Raw genomic sequence first — 16778 nt, forward strand, 5'->3', positions numbered from 1 at the left:
ATAGCGAATAATCTCCGAGGAAAGAAATGTATCGCCGCATTGCAGTCGCAGTGCACATTGCGAAGCGCGAAGCAGAGGTCATAACCCTGGCCTGAATTGGCTTTAAACTGCAATGTGGTATTTCAGAAGAGGCCTGGACCGGAAGCCAAGAGCTGACACATGTTCAGGAAACAGACAAGATAACGTGCTTCTCCGAATGCCCTAACGAGTCAACGTATCATAAAAATTACATGAATAACCAAATTGTACAAAAGTTGGACCGTTACGCCTTGGAGTTAGATGAGTTTCAGGCTAGGATCGCGGCTTCTGGCTGTTGGTCCAGACCTTTCCAGAAACATCCTATTGCCAATGACTATCGTGCTGGCCTGCCGCTTGCTCCCTGACACTGAATTGCCGATCAGCATTGCAAGAATCGATCGTCGATTAATATCACGCAGATCGTGTCGACCAAAATAGGAAGGCAGGAGTAAATCCTGTGCCTTTCTGAGTGTTGGTGCGACCAAAGTTTGACATCAGGTGCGTGTGACTTCAAGGGAATCATAGTGGGCGAGGAAAGCTTTTCCCTCGCAATTCTTCAGCCAGGGCGGGTATTGCTTCTAACTTCCGATTTTAGTCATTTTACTTCCGGTCCTCTTCCACCTCCACCTTAATCCGCCCGTCCCGGCCACAACCCGCCGTCTTTGACCTAACCTCCAATTGAAACTGTCTCGGAAACTGTTTCCGGTGCTTCTTGTATTCCTCGTTCTTCATTTGGATCACGGCGTTTCTATATCGTGACTCGGATGTTCAGGGGGAAAGTGTCTGCAGCATTTCTCTTGACACCTCACTCTACCTACGTTGCAGCTTAACGTTAGCGTCTTGGCATAGCATCAAGGTAGATAGAAGACTCATATGGCAGAAGCCTGTGTGAAGGAAGGAGGGAAACTAAAAGTATCGGAAACACGTCTCAGTTCCTCAGCACCTAATACTATTTTCACTGCTAAGACCGGTAGTTGATACTTCGATCATGATTTCCAAGCTGACCGTAGCTCCTGTCGAAAGGATTGGGTATCCGCTGTGGCCCGGAAGAAGAATATCTAAACCGGATGTCAGGAATGACAATTCATACTTGCGTCATTGACGTGAAGTTTAGAAACGAATGTGTCAAAATGTCACTTCCTTTCAACATTATGTCACATTTGTTCGAATATGCTTATTTCAGGCTGACTTACATCCGAATGTTAATCAGCCATTGAGTAGCAGTCCAGTTTCTGCCCGGGCAGAAACGGGGTAGGTATAGGTAGCAAGCCCGGTTAAAGTGAGGCATATTGTCAAATTTTCTCTGTCGCAAAGTATTTGAAATCGACGATACCGGTATTGCATTTGGAGGAGATGCGCTTCGGAAAACTGCAAAACTAATCCCCTCACATAGGTCTGCGAGGTTAGGTATGTTGACAGTTCCGGTTTTGTTCTTCTTCTTGTTCCTCGATCGGTGACGACTTGAATGCCCTATTAGCGTCTTCACACTCTTACTGTGAAGTGAAAATACTATCTCCCAAACTATTGCCCCTATAGACTTTCTGTTTTTGGTGGGTACACCTTTTACTATAAATGTACTCTATTCAGACAACCTTGTCTTAAAATGTTTTGATGGCATTCTTCTGAGGAAATTTCCCCTTGAAATTGTCATCAAGTTGCATTCAAAGTTTTCTCAGCGTATTTGCTGCAGGCAATTTTTAAGCCCTGACAAGGTCCAAAATTTGAACTTTAAACGCCGATATGAAACGAACCACTCGTTGCCAAAACTTGAAATGGCTCACTGTGTTTGTCTCGTCAAGCTCTTTGAGCTCACCAAGGTTCATGTCGCCAATTATTTCCAGCTCGAAGGTCGGAATGACTGTACTAGTTACGCATTATGCACTGTATACAATGAATACAGATGTATACAATTGTACAGATGTACAGATGTATACACACTCTCATTCCAGGAACGTGACATCACGTTGAAACGAACGTGACAAAGTGTCACGTTCGTTTGCGTGTCACGTTCGTTTGAATGTGAACGAGCTGATTTTCGGCCAATTCACACCCAAACGAATGTGACACAATGCTCAAACGAACGTGACAGTTTGTCACGTTCGTTTCAACGTGATGTCACGTTCCTGGAATGAGAGTGCAAAATGCCCCTGTGAATGTTAAATTTTGTTACAACTGGTTTGTTCTTTTCAGTCCGTGAACTTCACTACGATGTCTCCAAGCCCTCTCAGCCACAGTAAGTAAAACTGCACTACAATTCGGTGATCACATGAATTGGGGAGGTATTGTTACAGTGCTCGGAATCAGAAGTAAGAGTATATGTCCAACAGAAGTCTGGTTAACCTGATCCATGTTCAGCAGAAGTTTGGAAAATACGGTCTGTCTTTTAATTGCAAGATACATAGAGAAATCTTCGTAATACGAAGGAAAACTTCCATCGTGTAATGCTTGAGCCGTTTTCTTCGTATTACACTACAAAGCCAGCTGTTAGTTTGTTTGCAACAAATTTGGCAAGGTGTTTTGAGTGCCAAGCTTTGACCTGTTGCGAGGAGTATTTGCGGGCCAAGCTGGCCAGCTTTGTCATTCCAAACGGCTTGCCAATTTTAGTGGCAAGCAACCGCAAGGCTTTCCAGTGTATGGGCTATTTCTTCTTAAGTAATACAAAGGAAAATCCTAAGTACATCTGAGTGTAAAAAGTAGAACAGTTGTCTTGAACTTCTTTTCTGGACCATGTCCTCACAGTAAAAAGTCTACGAAGAACCACTTCGTAATACGAAGAAAATGAAGGCATTGTAAAATCTACGAAGCAATGCTTCGTATTATGAAGAAAAAACCTTCGTAATATGAAGCATTTCTTCATAATACGAAGCAATTCTACAATGCCTTCACTTTCTTCGTAGTCATGAAGCAAATGCTTCGTATACTGGTAGCCAACGAATGTGACGTCATATTCGTTGGAGTGTTAATTTTGTCACGTTCGTTTGAATGTTAATCCACGTTGAAACGAATGTGACACCCTACTTAAACGGCCGAGTCACGTTGAATCAATCGAATGTGCCATAATATTCTAAAGAACGTTATAAAATTAACACTCCAACGAATATGACGTCACATTCGTTGGCTACTAGTGTAGGCTTTTAAGAGTGCTTACGAGTGTGGCTTCCCAGACGCTGCGACCGGGCCGTGCGCCGTGTGCGGCGAGGCTGGCCGTCCGTGCGCGCGCTGCCGCGTGCACTACTACTGCGGCAAGGAGCACCAGAAGAAGCACTGGCGGCGACACAAGCCCAGCTGCGGCTGCATCGAGCTGCGCGACGGCTACGTCGTGGCGACCAGGGACATCCCCGCAGGCACGCTCATCATGCGGGAGCGGCCCACGCTCACCTTCCCCGCCTCGACGCTCAACTACTACCGGAACCACCTGGAAGCGGTACGTGTGCACGCGCGCAAAACCTTACGAAGTAGTTTGAGCACGCTCTACAAACTGAAGTGTGTACTCAGTGTGCGTCTACAGATGCAAGTACACCTCTGCAGATGCATACTCATCTGAGTACTCGTCTACAGATGCATACTTGGCTGAGTACACATCTACAAATGCATACCTTACTCATCCAAGTATGCATATGCAGATGTGTACTCAGCTGAGTGTGCATCTGTAGACGTGTACTCAGCTAAGTATGCATCTGTAGGTGTGTGCTTGCAAGTAAGTATGCGTCTAGAGACGCATTACACACCTCAGTTTGTAGAGCATGTATGGTATTCTATGTAGTTTGTAATACGAAGAAAAAGTTTGTAAATTTCTTAGTATTTTCTTTGTAAGCTCATATCTTAACGCTCAAAATAATCAGTACGCGGTAAAAGCGCTACCTGGTTTTCCCAGGAAGCCCATGGTAAAGACATATATGCGATTTCCAGGGAGTTCCTGGGAAAACCAGGAACCGTCTTCACCGTGTAACAACAAACTACGTTTCTTTGTAAGGCCTAAAATAATTTGAAAGGTTTTCTGAGTGCACTCTCATTCCAGGAACGTGACATCACGTTGAAACAATTCTGACGAAATGTCCCGTGGTGCCACACTCGTTTGAATGAAAATCAGCCATAAATTAGCTTATTCACATTCAAACTAACGTGACACTTTTCTCAAAGGAACGTGACATTTTTTAACTGTATCTAAAGTCCGTACCTCAAAGACTCTAACCGATCCCTCCGTCTTGTTGGTGCAGGTGTTGTGTGTGGGATGCTGCGCCGATTTGGGCCAGGACCCGCCCCGGCAGTGCCGCCGCTGCGGCCTGCCGGTGTGTGACGAGGCCTGCAGCCGGGGCAGCGCCCATCAGGTGGAGTGCCAGGTGTTCCAGCGTGCCAAGTACCAAGTGGAAAAATGTAAGTCAAATCGCATCTGCGTTTACGAGCTTCACGCCGCTCAAGGGAATGAAAAGGGGGTCAAGGAAAATGTGAAAAGTTGCCCTGGGCAGGGATTCACTGCACTGATAAAAATTTTGTCGCCACTTTGCAAGACATTTTTCGCTCATTTTTTTAGCGACAAGATTTGTTGTGGAACAAATAGCTTCTTAAACCATGGTCGTACTGGAACTAAAGGATAATTTCACAACAACTAACTTGTAATAACACATTAACAGTCCACCTTCAAAAACAAGTCGTTGACCAACAACAAATGTTGTAAGTCCACGACAAGTATTGTGAGTCAAAAAAGATTTTGTAATGTCTGCGACAAGTATTCATTGAGTACTTTTGTCACTAAATTTATTTACTTTTAATCAACTTGAGGTATCTACTTTTAATCTACTTTTAATTTTCGTATGACTTAAAAGAACAGAATAGATGACTATTCATAATATACTTTAAATAAGCAGATAATGACCAAAGATGTTGTTTCCACACAAATTGTATCGTTTAGTGTGATAAAAAGAATTTTGTTCTCCAACGACAAATTGTCGCTTACTAGATTCAACGACATTTGTTTTGCTTTGGTTTATGATAAAATTCTATGTTTTGGAATGACTAAATTCACTCATCTGATTGTTACTGTACAACCATTTTTTAACAGTGTGTGGTTCCACACACCCAAAACCTTACGAAGTAGCATACATAATACAAACTAATTCACTTTGTAATACGAAGAAGTAGTGCGTAAATTACGAACTATTTTCTTTGGAAGCCTCCAAATACTATTTTATTACAAGATGCTTTTCTTTGTGAGGCCTAAAATAATTCGTAAGTTTAATGCATAGCACGCACAGTGCAATACATTAAGACATCGCACCACTCGTGCTCGTGCAATTCCATACACTGCGTGATAAAACTACAGGAAATGTTTCGAGCATGCCTGGTCAATAATTGTTTTGGCACATTGATATTTGAAGTGACCAAATAGGTTTTTCTGATGTTGCTCGAAGGCGTTACGGGCTGCCGTTTTCTAGGGTCAACACCTGATCTCCCTCACTCATGCAACTCAACTGCCTCAGACCTAAGTCGTCCTTGGTCACTCAATGTTTACCTTTTCTCTGCTGTCAAAGTCCTTGTGAATCCACACTAACCTATGTCAAATTGAAACGAAAAGTTGCGTAATTTGCGTCAACTTTGTTCATTTTCATTACATTTTCGTCATTAAAATTTTCATTACATTCACTCATAACACTGTAATGAAAATTTGTATGATATTTATGCAATGAAAACTTTAAATTCATTGTAATGATTATAGCTTCACTACCATGCAATGAAAACGCAATTAAATTTCTAAACAGTGTATTTCTATGCCTTCAGTAGGCTAGGTAGCACCTTTTCCAGTGTGTATTTTACTTCCCATTCTGTCACCAGCCGAGTTCCTTGGTGAGAATAGTGGCGCCGTCTTTGGTGCCATTGTGGCAACTCTGCGAATCGCCGTTGCATTTCCGAACAACCCGCTACTTCAGCATTTGGACCGGGAGTTGAATTTCGACGAGCAGGGGCTCAAGGTAGGTATAATAATACAGAGAACTGGGTTCACTGCAAATGCAAAGGCGATACTTAAGTTCATTTTTTGGTGATACAATTGAGTATCGCCAACAAACGGCATTGCGGAAAAGTATTGCCCAAGGGCGACACACAGAAGTATCCCCAAAATTTGGCGATACTTTTGGGTATCGCCAAAACCGCGGCATTAAACTAAGGACTTGTCCCCTTGATTTGTCCAACGTTTAATGCCAAATCGTGGCAATACTCCGAAGTATCGCCAAATTTTGGCGATACTTTTGTGTATTGCCGTTTTGAAGGCAATACTTTTCCGTAAGGCCGTTTATTGGCGATACTCAATTGTATCGCCAAGAAAGGTACCAAAAGTATTGCCTTTGGGTTTGCAGTGTTCAAACCATACCAATCGTCAATGGGCAACTTCGACTACTGTCAGTCGGTCTACCTGCGAACAACCCTACGAACTTTTTCCTTCGAAGAAATAGTTACAAAGAAAGTCACAAGGTACAAAGAAGGAAGTTCGTAACTTTGAAAAGCAATGGTTTGTAACGTTGCAAATCAATTTCTTCGCCATTTGCAAAGTGATACTTCACAATGCAACGATAACAGTTTGCAGAGAGTTCGCAATACAATACCGGACAATACTTTGCACGGATTTTTTTGAATGCACGCTTGAAACCTTACGAAATATTTTGAGCACAACTAAGGCACTATAGTTTGTTGTACAAAGGAATAGTTCATGAAGGACAAAGTATTTTCTTTGTAAGCTTGTTCAAAATACTTCGGTGTGACTAGATTATCTTCTTTCCTTCTTAAGCTCTAAATTAGTTGGTGAGGTTTCCAGAGTGCGCAAGGCTGTTGAATTCTTCTGAGATGCTTGGTCTGCGCAGGCGTCGCCCCACGCGGAGGAGTGGGTGTCGGCCATGCAGATCGTGATGGCTGCCGTGGTGCGCTACGTGCGGCGCGTCGTGGGAGTCACGTGGATTTCGGAGCGCGACCTGAGCCGCGCCGCGCGCATCGCCGCCATGCACGCGGAGGACATCACGGGCGCCAGCCCGGAGCGGTGGGACAACGTGGCCAAGCAGGTCAGTCACGGCATCATTCTTAGAAGCCTTACCTCGTGTGTGTGAGCAAAATCAACTAAGACGGACCACACGGACCCTCTCCGATTAAGAACTAACCAAAGGGGAGTCTAAAGCCAAAATATTAGGTTCGGCAAAAGTTTATTGCCCGAGATACGGCTAACTTTAGTTTAACTTTTGGAGAAAAAACACGAATTTGGGCATATTGACCTTATTTCACACTCTTCACAATAGAGGGCTAAAATCTGATCTGGGTCATTCCATATAAGATTTACACGGATCTGGGCGACCATTGATGATTTCGACCAAATTTGGCACGAAGGTAGCCCTAGGGGTCAGGAACATGCCCATAAATTTTTAGGTCGATATCTCAAGTGGTTTGGTCAGAATCGGCATTTTAATTTTTTACTCTTAAAAAATTTGTAATTTCTTCAAAATGGCTCTAAAAGGCCATTTTTTGTCGGATTTTCATGCGGTAAAGCTATTCCGACGTAAAATGCGACGAGGAATCCGAATCTGCCCTCAGATTTGGTCTAGCGTGATTACCAGTGGAGTAAATTGCGAAAAACATGAAAATGAAGCCTTATTTCACGAGCCTGTCTACCCTAGTAGAAAATCCAAATCTGCACTTCCGAACAGGCTAAATTGTAGTTCATTTCATGGGCTTTCCATATCTGTATTCAAAAATAGTGGGTGTGGCCCTCCCTTAGGAGCTGTAGGCCGCAATAAACAACTCTGCACTCAAATTTTGACTAAATAAAATGCACATTTTTGAGCTTTGAAGCTCAGGGGTTTGAGCTACACTCGTGCCGCTTATACCATTCAAAAGGGAATTTTGAGACGAATCCAACGGTACCAATATGAGCCCGATCGGGTAAGTGGATCCCAAACTGCGCCCAAATGCCGCTAAAATTCAAAATTTGCACTAGATGTTTTTCCAATTAAGAAAGTAAGTAAACGGCAGCATTTTAACTTGTCAAATGTGTACTCATTTACTCAAAATTTCATAAGCTTTCGATTGGTATATAGAAAAAGTTGGGTTTCGTGCTCTAAACACAAGATTTCTCAATTTTACTGAAGCTATGCACGCGAATCGGCTCAGACGCCCCGTGCAGGTAGGCAGCCCATCCGGCGCGCAGGCTTTCCGTCTGTTTGGGGTTGTTTGGCTGTACCCGCCCCATCCCTCGCTGGACCCCGCCCCACTCGCCCCTCTCCGGACCCCACCCCGCCCAACCCCCTCACCCCACCCCGCCCAACCCCCTCACCCCACCCCCACCCCGCCACCGCACTCCGCACCTTCAACTCACTTCGGCGTTTAGGCTTCCGCGTCCATCTCCCAGCCGGCAGTCTCTTGGAGTGTCTAGCTTTGTTGTTGCTTGTCGATATTGTTTTCAACAACATATAAAAATTTCAACGAGCGTACCTCGTCTGGAGACCAGCAGCAGGCAGTACCGTCATGGATCGAGGTATGTGTCTGTTTACACCTCTACTCCTAGGTTATGGTGTCTTTGTTGTTGTTTTGCCTCAGTGATTTTCTTTGCTTATTTAGGCTCTTTCCATCACATCGAATTTTAATAAGCTCTCTTTGGTCTTAAGGGGGGACCCTGGTGAAAAAATAGCCAAAATTCCAAAAATAGTATTTTTAAAGTTTATAGATAAAAATGTGTATAGAAGGTTTCAGTTTCAACAGGTTGAACACCTTTAAGCTAAGTGGGTAGTTTCTTTATCATTTGGAAGGAAATAACATTGAGATCAGTTGTCGTTGGCTTCTACGCTCAACTTCACAGCTTTGCTCAGTCGACAAAAAATTTTGTCGTAGAAAGACTTTCTGCGTTCCTGGTTGACACCTACATGAGTCGTCTTGCATGAACTCTATTCATTGATGACTTGTCGACAAATTTTAGTGACGGAATCTTGATATCAGCCCTACTGTTTTTTAAACACACCTAAAAGCTTGAAAAAGGAGATTCTGTCACTAAAATTTGTCGACAAGTCATCAATGAATAGAGTTCATGCAAGACGACTCATGTAGGTGTCAACCAGGAACGCAGAAAGTCTTTCTACGACAAAATTTTTTGTCGACTGAGCAAAGCTGTGAAGTTGAGCGTAGAAGCCAACGACAACTGATCTCAATGTTATTTCCTTCCAAATGATAAAGAAACTACCCACTTAGCTTAAAGGTGTTCAACCTGTTGAAACTGAAACCTTCTATACACATTTTTATCTATAAACTTTAAAAATACTATTTTTGGAATTTTGGCTATTTTTTCACCAGGGTCCCCCCTTAAGACCAAAGAGAGCTTATTAAAATTCGATGTGATGGAAAGAGCCTAAATAAGCAAAGAAAATCACTGAGGCAAAACAACAACAAAGACACCATAACCTAGGAGTAGAGGTGTAAACAGACACATACCTCGATCCATGACGGTACTGCCTGCTGCTGGTCTCCAGACGAGGTACGCTTGTTGAAATTTTTATATGTTGTTGAAAACAATATCGACAAGCAACAACAAAGCTAGACACTCCAAGAGACTGCCGGCTGGGAGATGGACGCGGAAGCCTAAACGCCGAAGTGAGTTGAAGGTGCGGAGTGCGGTGGCGGGGTGGGGGTGGGGTGAGGGGGTTGGGCGGGGTGGGGTGAGGGGGTTGGGCGGGGTGGGGTCCGGAGAGGGGCGAGTGGGGCGGGGTCCAGCGAGGGATGGGGCGGGTACAGCCAAACAACCCCAAACAGACGGAAAGCCTGCGCGCCGGATGGGCTGCCTACCTGCACGGGGCGTCTGAGCCGATTCGCGTGCATAGCTTCAGTAAAATTGAGAAATCTTGTGTTTAGAGCACGAAACCCAACTTTTTCTATATACCAATCGAAAGCTTATGAAATTTTGAGTAAATGAGTACACATTTGACAAGTTAAAATGCTGCCGTTTACTTACTTTCTTAATTGGAAAAACATCTAGTGCAAATTTTGAATTTTAGCGGCATTTGGGCGCAGTTTGGGATCCACTTACCCGATCGGGCTCATATTGGTACCGTTGGATTCGTCTCAAAATTCCCTTTTGAATGGTATAAGCGGCACGAGTGTAGCTCAAACCCCTGAGCTTCAAAGCTCAAAAATGTGCATTTTATTTAGTCAAAATTTGAGTGCAGAGTTGTTTATTGCGGCCTACAGCTCCTAAGGGAGGGCCACACCCACTATTTTTGAATACAGATATGGAAAGCCCATGAAATGAACTACAATTTAGCCTGTTCGGAAGTGCAGATTTGGATTTTCTACTAGGGTAGACAGGCTCGTGAAATAAGGCTTCATTTTCATGTTTTTCGCAATTTACTCCACTGGTAATCACGCTAGACCAAATCTGAGGGCAGATTCGGATTCCTCGTCGCATTTTACGTCGGAATAGCTTTACCGCATGAAAATCCGACAAAAAATGGCCTTTTAGAGCCATTTTGAAGAAATTACAAATTTTTTAAGAGTAAAAAATTAAAATGCCGATTCTGACCAAACCACTTGAGATATCGACCTAAAAATTTATGGGCATGTTCCTGACCCCTAGGGCTACCTTCGTGCCAAATTTGGTCGAAATCGTCAATGGTCGCCCAGATCCGTGTAAATCTTATATGGAATGACCCATCTTTTCCTCTAAAACTGGTCAAGGAACAAGAATATGACCTCAGATTTGACCTCCGACGAATATCTTCAGAGTAAACCCCCCAAAACACCCTAAAAACCACCTAAAATACAGTCTTTTCTTAGGGTTTTTGGTAAATATATTGGGACGAAAATATTTGATGATCTTATCTTGTAGAAAATGACGCACTATATCGAATGAGACCACGCGCATATTTTTGATCTCAAACCGTTTTGGCGGTTCTATCTGCATCATTCATTTCACTAGCTTAAAATTGCCCTGCAAACAGTTTTTGTTTCTCCTAAAAAATAATGAAAATTGGGCTATCCCCTTCTTCCGCCTCATGGATCTCTTGAAACGCAGTGTGTCAACGAGTTCTGTGTACTTTTTCTCAACCCTGGTTCCCTGTTCTAGGCCCACTGGGGTGCACTCTTTGTTGGCATGCAGCTGAGGAAGCACAGCTGCCTCCCCAACTCTAACGACATCTCGTTGAACTCTGAGTCGAAGGAGTATGGTGTGGTGACAGCAAGGGACATTGCTGCGGGTGAATTCATCACCAACATGCTGCAGGTAAGGACTTTTGCTTGTCCTTGTCAAGGTGCAATGGTGAAACTCAAGTGTTTCTTTGTAATACGAAGCAATTCTACAATGCCATAATTTTCTTTGCACTGTGAAAATTTGTCATCACTTTATGATGACAAAAACGCGGATGACATTTTCGTCAATTTCGAATTATGACAATCTCATCACAAATTGATGACATTTTCATCAAAGCTCCTATACTTATTGCATGGGCGTGACAACAATGTCATCAATTTTTTTGATGACATTGTTGTAAGGAAAATTAGCCTTGAAATTGTCATCAAGTGATGACTCAAATTTTCACAGTGTGTAGTTACAACATAGATAAATTCCTACAAAGAATTGCTTTTTGTAATACAAAGAAAACGGAGGCTTCGCAGCTTACGAAGGAAATCGTTTGTAATTTAAAGGATATTGTTTGTAATTCATAGAAAAAATCCTTCGTAGGCTGCGAAGAAGTTCCTCAAAGGCTACAAAGGGTTTTTTTTCTTTGTATTACAAACCAAATCCTTACGAACTATTTTCTTCGTAAGCTGCGAAACCTCCGTTTTCTTTGTGTGTTACAACGAGCAGTTCTTTGCAGGGTTCTAAGTGTGAAAGCAAATGCTTCGTACACGCTTTTTTGAGTGTATGATTCTCTGTTCAGTGAATGTGTCTCGTTCCTTCTTAGGGCTGCCAGTGGGTCGATGACACTGCGACCCGCCGCGACTGTCTTCTGGTGCACTGGGGTTTCGTCTGCAACTGCGAACGCTGTAGTGACCCCACCGAGCTCGGGATGTACGTTGGATCACCCTGCTGTCCCGACTGTGCAGGTACGCGATACTTGGTGTGCAAAGTCCCGTTTTACTACCGTTCCTCGGCGAGGTATAATCCATGTCGAAGCGCCTTCGAGGGCTCCCGATGCGTGCCGATTGCGAATCAAACAGACGCGTATCGCCTAGTTTTCAGCAAACGATACATTTGACAAATGCTGTGTACACAACCGACAAGTCCGAATATGACGTCAATTTTATCCTAGGCTACCTGGTGTATTATTTCTTAAAGTTTCAGAAGTTGCGTAAAATTACCGACTCATAAAAACGGGATCAAATTTGGATTTTTCCAAATCAGGACTAAACAGGACTTTCAAGAGTCCTTTTTCACTCCCTTCATGAATTAGGACTTATATTTTAGTGCTGGTTACAAAGTATCTTTGTCAATTACCATCATAAATTCTCGAAAGTTTCTTCAGCAACAATTGTCCCAGGGGTCTCTTCCTGAAGTACCGAATAAATGTTAAAAGTGTTTACTTTTTTTTTACTTTTGTAAATTTACACGTAATCAACAGAATCTTGCGAATCACTTTATTGTGTATCAGACCCATCGTGTAACGCACAACCACATGCCTCAAGGTAAAAACGGTACCTAGCTTTGCCAGGAAGCCCATGGTAATGACATAAGCGATTTCCAGAGGGTTCCTGGGACAACCAGGTACCGTTTTTACCGTGCTCGGTGTCCTGACTCGCCGCTCACCTCGCATCGTCGCTCCTTGTCAGGACAAGAGAAGCTGTGCTACTTGGTGCCGGTCAACGACGCACGCAGCCTCTGGAGGTGTGAGGGTTGTGACATCGAGAAGACATCAGCTCAGGTCGAGTCCCTGACGAAGGAGGCGGAGGACCGTCTGCATGAGATTGGTGAGTCCAGAGGGTGCCACCGGGTGCACACTGCAAATCCAAGTGTGGGACAGCCTCGCACTATTTTGCGTGAGACACCTTTATGTCTTACGCCCGGGTCCTACACTTTTTACTTGTTTTCCCTGGAACTGGAAATCACCAATGTCTTAACTGAAGGCAGGGAGCCTTCATCTCTCTCACTCCTGGAACGTGACACCGTTGAAACGAATGTGAAAAGAATATCACGTGCCTTTGAGCATTGCGTCACATCCATCAAAATTTGAATGAGCCACTTACTCTATGGCTGATTCACATCCAAACGAATGCGACACAATGATTTAAGGAACGTGACAGTCTGTCACATTCGTCACAACGTGATCTCCAGTTCCTGGAATGAGAGTGTAGTAAGAACACGGCTGATTTCGAGGAAGTCCTTCGGAAAATCGAGAAGTGCACTCTAAATGTTCAGGTGGAATTTTGAACGTGGTGATGCATGATTTTGAACCTGCGTAACAATAAGCCAAAATTTCGTGCAAATTTGCATTTAATTTACACAATATTATGCAAATTTCACGTATGCACAAAATCGCACAAGTTACACGTACACCTAAGCATTTGGTGCGTGTTTCTGCCGTTCTTTACAAGCCAATGGAAGAAAATAACTCTCTCATTGTGTCTGCGTCGCCACGGGCCCTCACTCTTTCCACTTTCCCATTGCAGCATTTATGCACTGTGGCGAAAAGCTACGGAAAATTCTGTAAACAGCTTGTGGTAATTCTCCGTAGCCTCCTTGTCAATATTCTCCGTAGGCTCTTACAGTATTTTCCGTAGGACCGCACCCGTAGGACCTTAGAGCGATCTCCGTAGGACCGTACAGTCTTTCAGGTCCTACGGAGAATACTGTGCGGTCCAACGGAGAATACTGTACGGCCCTACGGAGATTGTAAGAGCCTAAGGAGAATGTTGATAAGAGGGCTACGGAGAATCCTGGCAAAAAAATTGACAGAATTTTCCGTACCTATTTGCCACAGTGTGCAGGTCACTGATCGTTAACACGTTGTGATTGCCAGGTCGTCGGCAGTACAATGCTTTTCTGGAGTTCATCGAGCAGCAAACGTACCCTCGCGGCCCGCTGCACCCAACCCACAGACTGGTGTTACGGGCGAGGGCCTACGTCAGGGACGAACTGTATGAAGTGAGGGCCGACGAGAAGGCAACGAACGGTGAGTAGGCGCACTGAGAAAACCTTACGAACTATTTTGAGTCTTACAAAGAAAAGCAGTTTGATAAAACAAAGTATTTTGAGCATACATATGTTTCCTAGATAATACCTCATGCTTTACGAACTATTTTTTCGTAAAGTAAATTAGTTTGTACTATGTATGCTCAAAATACTTCGTCAGGTTTTAAGCGTGCAACCAGCTCTTCCTTGGACAGCCATGGCGCCAGACGCTTTCGCTCGTCGCCGAGTAAAGAACAAAAGTAATCCAAAAGCCAGGAACCAGTAGGGACGTACCTACTTACTTGTGTTCACACTGTAAATGTCCATGGACAACAAATGTCTTACGGTGAAAGGCTGCCGAAAGGAAACTTAGACACTTTTGTAATGGAATGACCTGGTATGCTTCATCGCTAAAACTTAGCCAATCTGTTTGGCTTTGATTTCTCTTTCTTTTTTTTCCAGTGGAGCTGGACCGCTGGGAGGTGGTGGTGCGCGACCAGCTGCGCGCCGTGGACAGGCTGGTGCCCGGCCCCAGCGAGGTGCGCGTCATGTTGCTGTTGGAGCTACGCCGCCTCGCGCTTCGTCGTCTTCGGGTGGCCGAGCGAAAAACCATGATGCTCTGTCTTGCATGCACGTCTGCCATGCGGGTAGGTGCCACTGCTTTTTAACTACACTGATAAAAATTTTGTTGTAACTTAGCGACACATTTATCGCTTACTTTTTTAGCAACAAGATTTGTTGTGGAACGAATAGCTTGTTAAACCGTAGTCGTATTGGAACTAAGGGATAATTTCACAAAGACTAACTTGTAATAACGCACCAACAATAATACATCAACGACAAGTATTTAAAGTCCAAAAGAAATTTTGTAATGTCAGCGACAATATTCATAGAGTACTTTTGTCGCTTAATTTATTTTGCATGGTTTTTTAAAAAAATAGATGATTATTCATAATATGCTTTTACTGAGTAGATAATTGCAAAAGATGTTGTTTCCTCACAAATTGTATCGTAAAGAGTGATAACAAGAATTTTCTTCTTCAACGATAAAATGTCGCTTACTAGACTCAATGACATTTGTTTCGCTTTGGTTCATGATGAAATTCTATGTTTTGGAACGACTAAATTTTCACTCATCTGATTGTTTCTGTACAACCATTTTTTAACAGTGTAGAGTACACAAAGCCAACACGGCCCAGAAGAACTGAAGCGGAAGTCAGGTTTTTCGCGCACTCTGAAAACCTTAGAAACTATTTTAGGCCGTACACAGAGGCTTCATTGATATTCTAAGTGTAATAATGAACTATTTTAAAAAGCAACAATATTTTTATTGCAATAGTAGCGCCATGAAAAAGTTATGGTATTATAAGTGCAACAACTATTGCATTGCATTATCGCTTTATTAGCGTAGTTATCATTTTATCACATCAAAACGGTGATAATCTGGGCCCAGACCGGCCAAAACCATAAAGACTTATCACATTTTTAATGCGATAATTTTTTATTGCTGCCACAGATGCGATAATTTGAGGGAATCACATAAGCCTTTTTAGCGCAGCAAATTGTATGAAAATTATCACATTAGAAATACCAGTGTTGTTAAAGTATTTTGAGCACGCATAAGCTTTCAAAGAAAATATTTCGCAATTTACAAACTATTTCTTATACAACAATTTTTACAGTTTGTACATTAAGAATGATCAAAATACTTTGTACGGTTCTTAGAGTGCGCGGCACACAGGGTGTCATGGCATTGACGTTGAATCTGTGTCTAAACTCTTTTCTTTGAGGCGTTAATCACGTTGCCTTGACTACACCGTCATTCAGGGGTCTTGTGAAACTAATCGCGTTTTGGCGCTTGCTTTAATTTTCGTAGCGCCTTTAGGCGCCTCCTGACGAGGCCTCAAAGTTTCGACGCATTTTTATCCGCAAGCATTGAAATGGGAGGGGACGAATGCATGGGCTCTTGTGTGCGTCAAGAACACGTAGCGACTGTTCGCTCCACCTAAGGCGCAAGGCTACGTCTTAGTTCGACCAGTGAACCTTCGTAAGTTATATTATTTATGACTGACCTCCCCCCTTCTCTGTTGTCGCAGGAAACCATGTTGCAGATAAGCAAGTATAGAGAAGCAGTGCTCCAAGTCAACAAAGAGATTCTTTCTCACTGCTTCGGCCGAGACGAAGATGGAGCGAGGAGGAGCTTGATTCAAGATCCTTTCGGCGGCAGATGATTCGATGAAGACTTCCTCGGTCTTTTGGCATTGAACTGACAATACTACAATCCTGCCTGAATTTCGTGAAGTTCATCAAACTTCAAAGATAACTGTTAATTTTACTTTTTTACTCTGATCATGGGTTGACCGCTTTGTATCATTCATGTCTGCAAAGCAATTGCAAATAATATTTTTTGTATGGATGCTCTTCTATGTTTTTACACTCTCCCTAATCTTACATTATCTTTAATTTGAGGAGGCAGAAGCGTCTGCGTCGTAGAAACTCTGGAGTGTACTGAACATGGTTGACGCTAACTAGAAGCTGCAAGATAGACGCGACGCTATGCTTTTGCTTGGTAAGCACGTAGCAAATTCAAACGTAGCCAGCTACTCTTCTGACGTGAGTAAGCAAATTTTGCTCC

At 43.3% G+C, this 16778-nt stretch overlaps 1 protein-coding gene across 1 annotated transcript; it reads left to right on the forward strand.

The window, feature by feature from the left end:
- Positions 1 to 528: 528 nt before the first annotated feature.
- Positions 529 to 16559, forward strand: LOC117642410. The gene is made up of 12 exons (XM_034380595.1): positions 529 to 587; positions 2209 to 2251; positions 3183 to 3442; positions 4236 to 4392; positions 5848 to 5984; positions 6870 to 7064; positions 11102 to 11257; positions 11940 to 12081; positions 12805 to 12942; positions 13992 to 14144; positions 14606 to 14790; positions 16240 to 16559. The coding sequence occupies exons 2-12, from the start codon at positions 2227 to 2229 to the stop codon at positions 16372 to 16374; spliced, it is 1683 nt and encodes a 560-aa protein (XP_034236486.1). The 5' UTR covers positions 529 to 587; positions 2209 to 2226; the 3' UTR covers positions 16375 to 16559.
- Positions 16560 to 16778: the final 219 nt, after the last annotated feature.

Source organism: Thrips palmi, unplaced genomic scaffold, assembly GCF_012932325.1.
Source record: "Thrips palmi isolate BJ-2018 unplaced genomic scaffold, TpBJ-2018v1 HiC_scaffold_16, whole genome shotgun sequence".
Taxonomy (NCBI): domain Eukaryota; kingdom Metazoa; phylum Arthropoda; class Insecta; order Thysanoptera; family Thripidae; genus Thrips; species Thrips palmi.

Coding starts and splice junctions, on each gene's coding strand:
- LOC117642410 (XM_034380595.1), top strand. CDS start 2,227: ATGTCTCCAAGCCCTCTCAGCCACA. Junction 2,252..3,182: donor TCCAAGCCCTCTCAGCCACA/GTAAGTAAAACT, acceptor GTGGCTTCCCAG/ACGCTGCGACCGGGCCGTGC. Junction 4,393..5,847: donor CAAGTACCAAGTGGAAAAAT/GTAAGTCAAATC, acceptor TTCTGTCACCAG/CCGAGTTCCTTGGTGAGAAT.